Raw genomic sequence first — 12940 nt, 5'->3', positions numbered from 1 at the left:
GATAGGCACTGAGTCCTCTGCCTTGGAGGTGCGCAAGCATTCACTGGGAAAAGATAGGCAGGTGTAGGTACAAGGGAAATATGTTTTCAAATCAACAAAGATTTTCATATTGAGCACTTCTTTTCAGGCATCGTGTTAGGAAACGTCCATAGGTTATTTCATTTGAAACTCAGAACAACGCAGCAGGTATTATTATTTCCTTTTCACAGATTAGGAAATGGGGCACAGAGAGGTTAGGTAGTTTTCCTAAGGTCACACAGCCATAGTGCTGGGACTGGCATCTGAAGCAACATAGGGTGGTTCCAGTTTCCTGAGAAAGGCAAACCTTGGTCGTTTGTTATGTGACGAGTGACTGAGTGAGGAAGGGGCATTACCTTCTGGGGGTCAAACACGGGAGCATTGTCATTGGCATCGAGGATCTCCACTACTGCCACTGCCGTGGTGGTGGAGCCGTCCCCATCCATGTCTGTGGCCTGGATGGTCAGTGTGTACTCAGGGACTTTCTGGGGAGAAAGAGAGGAGAGGGGAAGCCCACTGCGGGTGCAATCTGAAGGGTCCCTCCCTTGACCTCCAGGAAGCACTGGCGCAGGGGTGTGCGGACGCAGAGGAGGATCTCTCCCTATCATAATGCTGACTCCTTGACCAGCCCTCCCTCACTGCCAGGAGAACAGAAGCAGAGGATGCTGTTGGAAAGGGAACCAGAGATCCAAACAGTTCTCCTGGGCCTGTCCTAGGGAAGTCTTGGCATCACCCCCTGACCCTTGACTGCTCCAGAATGAGTTTTGTTTTTGTTTTTGTTTTTGAGACAGGGTCTTGCCCTGTCTCCCAGGCTGGAGTGCAGTGGCGTGATCTTGGCTCACGGCAACCTCCACCTCCCAGTTTCAAGTGATTCTCCTGCCTCAGCCTCCCAAGTAGCTGGGATGACAGGTGCCTGCCACCATGCCAATTTTTGTATTTTTAGTAGAGACAGGGTTTCACCATGTTGGCCAGGCTGGTCTTGAACTCCTGACCTCAAGCAGTCCTCCCGCCTCGGCCTCCCAAAGTGCTGGGATTACAGGCGTGGGCCACCGTGCCTGGCTTCAGAATAACAGTGAGGATTTGGATAAAGGTATCAATTAGGAAACAGGCACCAACTCCAGTATCCATGGAGCTAATTCTACTTTGTGGCACATAAGGGACCAATTTGGGTAATGTGCACACTAAGTGAGCCACTCTGACAGGAAATGAGAAAACCCACAGAAAATACCAAAAGTAGGTATTTTACAGCTGCCTCCCAGCCCTGGAGGAGATTTAACGAGATTGGCTGGCAGTGGGCCACGGGCCCAAGGGAATCAGGGGCATCACATGTGAACCCAGCAGCAGCCATCCCAGCTGACGTGGGTCCTCATTGTTCTGCCTTGGGCTCTGTGGGCAGGGATGGGAGCTTCTGCTCTCAGAGTCAGACCTCAGCCTGGGCAAGTCTGGGTAGGCAGCACTTTCCCTATGGGCCACTCACTTCCCGGTCCAGGCCGCTGGAGATGACACTGATGGTGCCTGTGCTCCGGTGAATGGTAAACATCAGGTCGTGTGGATCCTTTGGTTCTTGGCTATGGATGGAGTACGCAACCACCCCATTGTAGGTGTGGATGGCATCATCCTCATCTGTGGCCGTCACCTGCATCACAGAAGTACCTGGAGAGAAGGGATGAGTATCTTGTCTTCCCAGTTCCAACTCCAGCCCTGTCTACTTCTGGAACTCTTTTTTTTTTTTTTTTGAGATGAAGTCTCACTCTATCACCCAGGCTGGAGTGTAGTGGCACAATCTCAGCTCACTGCAACCTCTGCCTCCCGGGTTCAAGTGATTCTCCTGCCTCAGCCTCCTGAGTAGCTGGGATTACAGGTGCCCGCTACCACGCCTGGCTGAATTTTTTTGTGTTTTTAGTAGAGATAGGATTTCACCACGTTGGCCCAGCTGGTCTTAAACTCCTGATCTCAAGTGATGTGCCCACCTCAGCCTCCCGAAGTTCTAGGCTTCCAGGTGTGAGCCACCACGCCTGGTCTCCATCAGCCATGTTCTAACACCTCCAGTTTTTGCTGCATTCCCTGTAGCTGCCATGCACTCAAGAGCCTCGCATTAGGCGCCTTGTATGATATAACAGTCTGCACATGGTATTTCTAATCTTCACCACTCTTCAAGGTTGATATTATTCCCATTTTTAGACGTGAGAGTTGAGGCTCGGAAGTCAAGAATATGCCCAGGATCACAGCCATTAAAGAGGCAAAGCCAAGACTCAAATCTAGGTCTTTGAAGCTCCAAAGCTAGTGGTTCCCAAGCTTGGTTGATCATCTGAAGCTTTAGGAAAAATTTCAAATCTACAGATTGCAGAGCTCTGCTCCAGGATCATTCTTATTCAGGAACCTTGGGATGGAAGGGGGTGAATCTGGATTTTTAAGAAGATCCCAAGTCATCTGATACACAGCCAAGGAAATCAGGTATGGCGGGATCTTCTAGCATTTAAGGGTATGGGCCCAGCAGCCCCGTAGCAGTCCCCTTCCCAGTCCTCTTACCTGGTAGGACTCCCTCTAAGACACTCCCTCGGAAGGTGTCCTGGGTAAACTTGGGCTTGTGGTCATTCTGGTCGGTCACGATGATGGAGATGTTCATGGGATCCTCCACTGAGGCACCATTCTCTGACACAGCGTGGCCAAAGAGCTGTGGGGTACACAGCTCTGGGGTCAGCCTGGTGCCACCCACCTCCCCAGGCCTAGGACCCCACTTCTGAGGGGACATTTACAGTAGACACTAAAGGCTACTTGCCTCATACTTGGCAATCTCCTCCCGGTCCAGTGGCTTGTTCAACAACAACCAGCCTGTCTCTTTCTCTACAGCAAAGACGCCCTCAGGGGGGCTGTCTGCCCCCGGCCCCGTGATGCTGTAGAAAATCTTCGTGTCTCTGTCTTTATTAGACTTGAGCTGGAGGGAAAAGAAAATGGCAGCTGACAAAGTAACAAATATCCCATGACTGCGACAAAGAGTCCTCTGTGAAGAGGGGCACTGCCATAGGAGAATCTGCTCACATAGGAGAGGTCTTCCTCTCTCGGCCCACACATTCAGTAGCAAGAAATCTCATGCAGGCCTTTGGAGGGGGGTCCCTGGGGCCACCAACGATTCCCAGGAGAAGGCACAGTCGTACCTGATTCAGCCTCTGCGGGAAGGGACCCTTGCCATTTTCAGGGACAGATATTGGAGCAACCACCCAGTCTCTCTTGTGTCTTCGTAAGATACGCTTGGATGGGAAGATCTTCAATGGATTCCTTTCTTTCAGTGACTTTCTGTCCTGCAAGGAGAGATACCCCTTAACCCAGAGGTGCAAATAGCTGGGACATACTCAACATCCTCTCACCTATAAGAGTTAAGGGCAGCTGGGCACGGTAGCTCACGCCTATAATCCCAGCACTTTGGGAGGGTCACTTGAGCCCAGGAGTTTGAAAGCAGCCTGGGCAAGATATTGAGACCCTAAGTTTAATTAAAAAAAAAAAAAAAAAAATAGAGTTAAGGGTGAGGAGACCCAGATGAGCCTATTGCAAGGGGAACTCGGTGTTTACTTATACAGGAGGACCAGTGAAATATACCACAGCACATCCGTCTAGTGGAATACTATGCAGCTCTCAAAATAAGAATGAGTATGCTCTTTATGTGCCAACAGGGAGAGTTTTTTTCTTTCTTTTCCCTTTTTGGAGATGGAGTCTTGTTCTGTTGCCCAGGCTGGAGTGCAGTGGCAAGATCTCGACTCACTGCAGCCTCTGCCTCCCGGGTTCAAGTGATTCTCCTGCCTCAGCCTCCTGAGTAGCTGGGATTACAGGCATCTGCCACCATGCCCAGCTAATTTACGTATTTTTAGTAGAGACAGGTTTTCACCATATTGGCCAGGCTGGTCTCGAACTCCTAACCTCAAGTGATCCACCCGCCTCAGCCTCCCAAAGTGCTGGGATTACAGGCATGAGCCACCGCACTCGGCCTGATCTTTGATTTATGCTGTCAAATGAAAAGATTAAGGTATAGGGCAGCTTAATATAGTTTAGCATTTTATTTAACAAACACATTGTGCTTAGGCCGGGCGCGGTGGCTCAAGCCTGTAATCCCAGCACTTTGGGAGGCCGAGGCGGGTGGATCACGAGGTCAGGAGATCGAGACTATCCTGGCTAACATGGTGAAACCCCGTCTCTACTAAAAATACAAAAAACTAGCCGGGCGTGGTGGCGGGCGCCTGTAGTCTCAGCTACTTGGGAGGCTGAGGCGGGAGAATGGCGTGAACCAGGGAGGCGGAGCTTGCAGTGAGCCGAGATCACGCCACTGCACTCCAGCCTGGGAGACACAGCGAGACTCCGTCTCAAAAAAAAAAAAAAAAACACACATTGTGCTTAATATGTGCCAGGCACTGTTCCACCTTTTGTATAAAAGGGTAGGAAATAAGACCATATAGTCATATTTTCTTATACATGGATGAAGTCAGGGAGAATATGGGAAAAACTAATAGGGGTTGTCTGTGGAAGGAGGGTTAACATTGTGCTGTGCTGATATACCGTTAAGTAGAAAAAGAAAAGTGCAGACATGTAAACAGCATCCTAGCTTTTGCATAAGAAGGAAAAGAATGTTTTTATATATGTATATATACAAAATAGATAACATGTAAAAACATGTGTAATATAAATAAATATGTAACACATGTAAATATAGACTATATATAAACTCTGGAAGGAAAGAAACTGGAAACAGTGGTTAACTGCGTCTTCTCTTGGAGGGGTGAAGAGGGCTTTAGGCAAATGGAGGCAAACGAGGGGAGATTATTTATTGTATAGCTTATTAATACTTTTAATTTTTGAACCACGTGGCTATATTAGCTATTCAAAACTTAAAACAAAGTGTGGCCAAGCACTCCAGGTGCATCTTCCTGGAGGCTCATGGGATTGGCAGGCCTGTGTTTAGAACTGCCTTCAGTTGGGGTTAACATGGATAAGGGAGGCCGGGCGCGGTGGCTCAAGCCTGTAATCCCAGCACTTTGGGAGGCCGAGGCGGGCGGATCACAAGGTCAGGAGATCGAGACCACAGTGAAACCCCGTCTCTACTAAAAATACAAAAAATTAGCCGGGCGCGGTGGCGGGCGCCTGTAGTCCTAGCTACTCAGGAGGCTGAGGCAGGAGAATGGCGTGAACCCAGGAGGCGGAGCTTGCAGTGAGCCGAGATCGCGCCACTGCACTCCAGCCTGGGCAACAGCGTGAGACTCCGTCTCAAAAAAAAAAAAAAAAACATGGATAAGGGAAGGAAGTAAAGGGAGGTGGGAGAGGGAATCCAAGGGACCTAGTACATGGGGTGATTACTCACAAGGCAGCTCTTGGCTCCACTGCCCTGACCTCAGGCACCACCGTTGGGTAGCTGCAAGCACTACCACCCTTAGATCAGTGCTCACACCCAAGCTGTGGGCAGCTGAGGACTAACACTTGCTCCTCTGAAGGGTTGACTTGGCTCACAACACCCGTAGCAACCAAGGGCTCCTGGCCAGAGATCTGGGCATGCACAGAGAACATTTTTCTTTTGTCCTGCAGGTGGACATGGTGTTTTACCTGGACTGTCTCGCCATTCTGCACAGTGAAGTCGTCATTAACAGTGCTAAACAGAGCTGGCTCTTGCCCAGGGCAGCCCATGAATACTGTGGGGAAGGGGAAAAGAGAGCATTAGGAATGCAGGAGTATTCTGGAAGTTGCCCCAGGAAACGAGACTGACAAGAGTCCCCTGACTGGATCAAAGACTGCTAAGTGGCTGCAGAAGGGGGACTTAGCTTACTTCCTCTGACCAGGAGTATGACTAATACAAGTTTCAGATGAGGCTTCCAAGTTTGGTTTCCAGAGGGAAGATCGCCTCGAGAGAAGATCTCCTCGTGGTCAGTTTGTGGGTCAAACTCTTCTTTGTTCTTGGTCCCAGAGGACCAAGATCATAGACATTCAGGGAGGCCTCATGTGACATGGGGTTGACTAAGGTCATAGCTAGAGGCAGAAGATTTTCTGAAGACTGTGAGTCTATTTACACACAATATATATGCCCACACGGATCACTTGGACAACCTTGGGTTGTTTCAGTTCATTTCGCTCCTTCTGAATCCCCAATGCTTAGCTACTCTTTAAACAAGCACTCCAGGCCGGGCGCGGTGGCTCAAGCCTGTAATCCCAGCACTTTGGGAGGCCGAGGCGGGTGGATCACGAGGTCAGGAGATCGAGACCATCCTGGCTAACATGATGAAACCCCGTCTCTACTAAAAATACAAAAAAAAAAACTAGCCGGGCGTGGTGGCGGGCGCCTGTAGTCCCAGCTACTCGGAGGCTGAGGCGGGAGAATGGCGTGAACCCGGGAGGTGGAGCTTGCAGTGAGCCGATATCGTGCCACTGCACTCCAGCCTGGGCGACAGAGCGAGACTCCGTCTCAAAAAAAAATAATAATAAAAAAAAAATAAACAAGCACTCCAAGTTAGTAACCACCATTCACCAGCTGGAGGTGAATTTCATCCTTGCAACTATGATACCAAGTTGGTATTATCCCCTCCCCCTACCTTTTTTTTGAGACACAGTCTTGCTGTATCACCCAGGCTGGAGTGCAGTGGCACGATCCCCGCTCGCTGCAACCTCCCCCTCCCGGGTTCAAGCGATTCTCCTGCCTCAGCCTCCTGAGTAGCTGGGGTTACAGGTGTGCACCACCATGCCCACCTAATTTTTGTATTTTTAGTAGAGATTGGGTTTCACCATGTTGTCCAGGCTGGTCTTGAACTCCTAACCTTGTGATCCACCCGCCTCAGTCTCCCAAAGTGGCGAGATAACAGGCGTGAGCCACCGCGCCCAGCCCCCTTTTCAAAGATTAGAAAACTGAGGTTCAGAAGCCAGGTCTACCTGAGTCCAAGACACACACTAGAGAACATTCACAACCAATGTTGTTACCTACTCTTCCTTATGGCCAACGCAAGAAATCAGGGAATCTGCCAGGGGCTACACCCTGGATCCTGCCAGCACCATGCTCTGCCCAGTGCTCCCATTTTTGCTAGGCTGCAACGTAACAAAGACCACAAGGACGGTCCCACGCCTGTCCATAGATATGTCAGGCGAGGGCACCAACTGTCCTTTCAGAAAGGTTGTCTTTTAGTTTCAGATTATTATTTTGGTTTAAAAATATCTTTCCTTAAAATAAGAAAGGATAACAGATGAGGGGGTTTTTTTGGTCAATTTTTTTTTTTTAATTATTTTTTGGAAACAGTCTCTCACTCTTATCACCCAGGCTAGAGTGCAGTGGCACGATCTTGGCTCACTGCAACCTCCACCTCCCAGGTTCAAGTGATTCTTCTGCCTCAGCCTCCCAAGTAGCTGGGACTATAGGTGTGTGCCACCACACCTGGCTAATTTTTGTATTTTTAGTAGAGATGGGGTTTCACCGTGTTGACCAGGCTGGTCTCGAACTCCTGACCTCGTGATCTGCTCGCCTAGGCCTCCCAGAGTGCTGGGATTACAGGTGTGAGCCACCACACCCAGCCCAGATGAGGTTTTAAAAATAATAAAAGTAGGCCGGGCGCGGTGGCTCAAGCCTGTAATCCCAGCACTTTGGGAGGCCGAGACGGGCGGATCACGAGGTCAGGAGATCGAGACCATCCTGGCTAACACGGTGAAACCCCGTCTCTACTAAAAAAATACAAAAAACTAGCCGGGTGAGGTGGCGGACGCCTGTAGTCCCAGCTACTCGGGAGGCTGAGGCAGGAGAATGGCGTGAACCCGGGAGGCGGAGCTTGCAGTGAGCTGAGATCCGGCCACTGCACTCCAGCCTGGGCGACAGAGCGAGACTCCGTCTCAAAAAAAAAAAAAATAATAATAATAATAATAAAAGTAATATGGACATGACAAAGTATTCACATAGTATATAAGAGTACAATATAAAAAAGTAGAATTCTTTTTTTTGAGACAGGGTCTCATTATGTCACCTAGGCTGGAGTGCAGTGGTGCAATCACAGCTCACTGCAGCCTCAACCTCCCAGGCTAAAGGGATTCTCCTGCCTCAGAAGAGTACAATTTTTTGTACGGATGGGGCCTCACTTAGTTGCTCAGGCTGGTCTCGAACTCCTGGGCTCCAGCACTTCTCCTGCCTTGGCTTCCCAAAGCACTGAGATTACAAATACGAGCCACCACACCTGGCCAAAAAAGAATTCTAAAGGATTAATATCCAGAATATATAAAGAATTCATCAAGCTCAACAACAACAAAAACCCAATTTTAAAAAATAGGCAAAGGACTTGAAAAGGCCTTTCTCAGAAGAAGATATACAATGGCCAATAATAAGCACATGAAAAGATGCTCAATATCATTAGTTAATAGGGAAATGCAAATCAAAATCACAATGAGATACCATTTCACATGCACTAGGATGGCTATAAAAGAAAAAAAGGAAAACAAGTATTGGCAAGGATAGAGGGAAATTGGAATCGTTGTACACTGCTGGTGGGAATGTGAAATGATGCAGCTGCTGTGGAAAACAGTTTGGCGGTTCCTCAACATGTTAAATGTAGAATTATCACATGACCTGGCCGGGCGCCGTGGCTCAAGCCTGTAATCCCAGCACTTTGGGAGGCCGAGACGGGTGGATCACGAGGTCAGGAGATCGAGACCATCCTGGCTAACACGGTGAAACCCCGTCTCTAATAAAAAATACAAAAAACTAGCCGGGCGAGGGGGCGGGCATCTGTAGTCCCAGCTACTCGGGAGGCTGAGGCAGGGGAATGGCGTGAACCCGGAAGGTGGAGCTTGCAGTGAGCTGAGATCGGGCCACTGCACTCCAGCCTGGGCGGCAGAGCGAGACTCCGTCTCAAAAAAAAAAAAAAAAAAAAAAAGAATTATCACATGACCTAACAATTCAATGCCTAGGTATATACCTGAAAGAACCAAAAGGATTCAAACAGATACTTATACGCTCATTTTTATAGCAGCGTCATTCATAATAGTCAAAAGGTAGAAACAACCCAGTGTTCATCAAGAAATGAATTTTTTTTTTTTTTTGAGATGGAGTCTCACTCTCTTGCCCAGGCTGTGGTACAGTGGCTCACTGCAACCTCCACCTCCCAGGTTCAAGCGATTCTCATGCCTCAGCATCCCGAGTAGCTGGGACTACAGGTGTGTACCACCATGCCCAGCTAATTTTAGTATTTTCAGTAGAGATGAGTTTTCACCATGTTGGCCAGGCTGGTCTTGAACTCCTGGCCTCAAGCGATTGGCCCACCTGGGCTCCCAAAGTGCTGGGATTTCAGGAGTGAGCCACTGCACCCAGCCTCTACATGAATTTTTTTAAAAATTAGCTGGGTTGGCCAGGCACAGTGGCTCACGCCTGTAATCCCAGCGCTTTGGGAGGCCGAGGCGGGCGAATCACGAGGTCAGGAGATAGAGACCATCCTGGCTAACACAGTGAAACCCCGTCTCTACTAAAAATGCAAAAAATTAGCCGGGCGTGGGCGTGGCGGCAGGCGCCTGTAGTCCCAGCTACTCGGGAGGCTGAGGCAGGAGAATGGCGTGAACCTGGGAGGCGGAGCTTGCAGTGAGCCGAGATCGCGCCACTGCCCTCCAGCCTGAGTGACTGAGCGAGACTCCGTCTCAAAAATAAATAAATAAATAAATAAATAAAAATTAGCTGGGCATGGTGGTATGCACTTGTTCCAGCAACTTGGGAGGCTGAGGTGGGAGGATCATTTGAGCCCATGAGTTTGAAGCTGCAGTGAGCCATGACTGCACCACTGTACTCCAGCAAGACACTTTTCTCTAAGAAAAAAAAAAAAAAGAAAGAAAAGAAAGAAATTGACCAGGGGCCAGAGAGAGAGAGAGAGGGGAGAGGAGCTATTGCCTAATGCCTAATGAGTACAGAGTTTCTGTTGGGGATGATGAAAAAGTTCTGGAGATAGATAATGGCGATGTTGCACAACACTGTGGATGTACTTGGTGCTACTGAATTCTTTACTTAAAAATGGTTGAAATGGTAAATTTTATGTTATGCCTATTTTAACACACACACAAACAAAAGACTGATATGGGAGGACAATCACTTTGGAAAACAATTTGGCAGTATATATCGATATACGAATTCCCTAAGACCCAGCAAGTCCACTGTGATGTATAGACCCAACAAAAATACATTTGCCAAAACTTATTATAATGTTCATAACAGCACTATTTGTAATAGCTAAGCTGGAATCAGCCCAAACGATGAGGGAGAATGGGTAGAAACACTGGGGTATATTCACATAATGAAGTGAATGAAGCACAAGGAGGGGCAATAAACAACATGGGAAATTTAACAAACGTAAGGTTGGCCAGGCGCGGTGGCTCACGCCTGTAATCCCAGCACTTTGGGAGGCCGAGGCGGGCGGATCACAAGGTCAGGAGATCGAGACCACGGTGAAACCCCGTCTCTACTAAAAATACAAAAAAAAAATTAGCCGGGCGCGGTTGTGGGCGCCTGTAGTCCCAGCTACTCGGGAGGCTGAGGCAGGAGAATGGCGTGAACCCGGGAGGCGGAGCTTGCAGTGAGCCGAGATCGCGCCACTGCACTCCAGCCTGGGCTGGGCGACAAAGCGAGACTCCGTCTCAAAAAAAAAAAAAAACAAAAACAAAAAAAAACAAACGTAAGGTTAAGTAGTAGAAGCCAGATGAGAGGATATATGTATGATTCCACTGACAGGAAGTTCAAAACTCAGGCAAAACTCATCCAGGCAAAGGAAGTTAAGACACTGGTCATCTTTTAGGCAGTGGACTCAGTGAATGGGAGAGGACAGAGGGGCTCAGGGACCCTAAAGAGCTGCCTCAGAGCCCAAGAGCTTACCACATACAGAAGGATCCTCTGTGGGAAGGCTGGAATGTGATGATGAGAAAGGGAAGATTGCTTAGGAACCAGCCCTGCCTCCTTGATGACATCCCCGCTGAGGAGTGCTGGGCTGTGACATGCTTGGCCAGTGGGAAGAAGGGGAAAGGGGATCCGGGCCTGATTCAGCTCCAGAGGGTCCCAGGGGCCACACGATCCCCAGGGTGACCCTGCCTTTTATTGCCAGAACACAGCTTCGTAGACTCATCTTCTGGGGAACCCCGCTTTGCCTTAGTGCTAGAAAGACCCGGAAGGATAATGTGGCAAGGTTAAATCATCCTCAATATAGGGCAAAAGGTAAATAATCTATAGGGCACTTACTCCATGGGTTATTTATCCAGCTATGCAATGTAAGTTTATATAGGGAAGTTCTACTACTATAATAGTAAGACAAAATAAACAGAATCCAGAACTACTATGTAATACATGTAACTATGCACAGAAAAATGACTGAAAGGAAATGAACTTTCCCAGTGATTAGGGTCATCAGAAACTTACTATCAAGTTCACTGCAATAACTATTCAGCCATGACTACCTGTTGGCAACTTATTTTCTCGATTTTTTGGCAGGTCCAAGTTTTCCCTTAACACGAATTGTGTCCCTCCAAAATTCTTATGTTGAACTTCTAACCACCAGTACCTAAAATGGTGACTGAATGTGAAGATAGGGACATTAAAGAGGTAATTAAGTTAAAATGAAATCGGCCAGGCACAGTATCTCACGCCTGTAATCCCAGCACTTTCGGCGGGCCAGACGGGTGGATCACCTGAGGTCAGGAGTTTGAGACCAGCCTGGCCAACATAGTAAAATCCCATCTCTACTAAAAATACAGAAATTAGCCGGGCGTAGTGGCCTGCGCCTGTTGTCCTAGCTACCTGGGAGGCTGAGGCAGGACGATCTTGAACCCAGGAGGCAGAGGTTGCAGTGAGCCGAGATTGCACCACCTCACTCCAGCCTGGACAACAGAGCACGATCCATCTCAAAAAAAAAACGGGTAAAATGAACTCATTAGGGTAGGCCCTAATCCAGCATGACTGGTGTCTTTAGAAGAGGAAGAAGTTTGGTTTGGATACAGGTAGTTACAGAGAGAAGACCACATGAAGCCACAGGGAGAAGATGTCCATCTACAAGCCAGAACTATAAGAAAATAGATTTCTGTTGTTTAAGCCACCCCAGTACCTGGTACTTTGTTATGGCAAACCTAGCAAGTGGGCATCAAATCTCAGTTGGGCATGGTGGCATGCACCTGTAGTACCAGCTACTTGGGAGGCTGAAGTGGGCAGACTGCTTGAGCCCAGGAGTTTGAGTCCAGCCTGGCCAATATAGCTAGACCCTGTCTCTTAAAAAAAAAAAAAAAAAGTACATCAATCTCAAATCCCTCCCCTTCTAAATTACTATTAATAGATAACATTTGTGTACTACTTTTTTGTTTGTTTGTTTTTGAGACAGAGTCTCGCTCTGTTACCCAGGCTAGAGTGCAGTGGTGTAATCTCAGCTCACTGCAATCTCCGCCTCCTGGGCTCAAGTGATTCTCTTGCCTCAGTCTCTTGAGTAGCTGGGATTACAGGCGCATGCCACCACGCCCGGCTAATTTTTGTATTCTTAGTAGAGACAGGGTTTCACCATGCTGCCCAGGCTGGTCTCGAACTCATGGTCTCAAGCGATCCACCCGCTTTGGCCTCCCAAAGTGCTGGGATTGCAGGCAAGAGCCACTGTGCCAGGCTGATTCAGTATTATTTAAAGCTGTGCTGAGGACCCATGTGAAAGTCCCTCAAGAATCCGTCAATTGGAAATATCACTGCTGATGTGGAACTTGAATTAGCTTATGAGGAATTTATGCTTTCTCATTTGGAAGTTAGATATTACACTTCAGAGAACTATCATGAGTAGCATACAAGTTGAAACTCCAAACCATGACATAGTCCCAGCTGCTTGGGTAACTGAGGTGGGAAGATAGCTTGAGCCCAGGAGGTCGAGGTTACAGGGATCCATGCTTTTGCCACTGCGCCCCAGCTGGAGACAGAGCAAGA

At 48.4% G+C, this 12940-nt stretch overlaps 1 protein-coding gene across 10 annotated transcripts in view; it reads right to left on the bottom strand.

Annotated features, from left to right (window-relative positions):
* CDH3 (cadherin 3) overlaps positions 1-12940 on the bottom strand; it is a 59516-nt gene that overhangs the window by 20774 nt on the left and 25802 nt on the right. For 6 of the 10 annotated variants that reach the window (XR_013411076.1, XR_013411075.1, XM_015126483.3 and 3 more), the window contains exons 3-8: positions 5602-5687; positions 3174-3317; positions 2798-2953; positions 2548-2692; positions 1496-1671; positions 375-503 (exon numbers count right to left, since the gene is read on the bottom strand). Coding sequence is in view for 8 of the 10 variants with exons in the window: in XM_015126483.3 (XP_014981969.3) it covers positions 375-503; positions 1496-1671; positions 2548-2692; positions 2798-2953; positions 3174-3317; positions 5602-5687 (836 nt within the window). In the remaining 2 variants the exon portion in view is untranslated. Of the gene's footprint in view, positions 1-346; positions 504-1495; positions 1720-2508; positions 2693-2797; positions 2954-3173; positions 3318-5601; positions 5732-12940 lie in introns of all 10 variants that reach the window. The other 4 variants (XM_077984426.1, XM_077984423.1, XM_077984424.1 and 1 more) reach the window with 3 other exon arrangements.

Source organism: Macaca mulatta, chromosome 20, assembly GCF_049350105.2.
Source record: "Macaca mulatta isolate MMU2019108-1 chromosome 20, T2T-MMU8v2.0, whole genome shotgun sequence".
Lineage (NCBI taxonomy): Eukaryota > Metazoa > Chordata > Mammalia > Primates > Cercopithecidae > Macaca > Macaca mulatta.
This window is presented reverse-complemented; position numbering and strand designations above follow the sequence as displayed.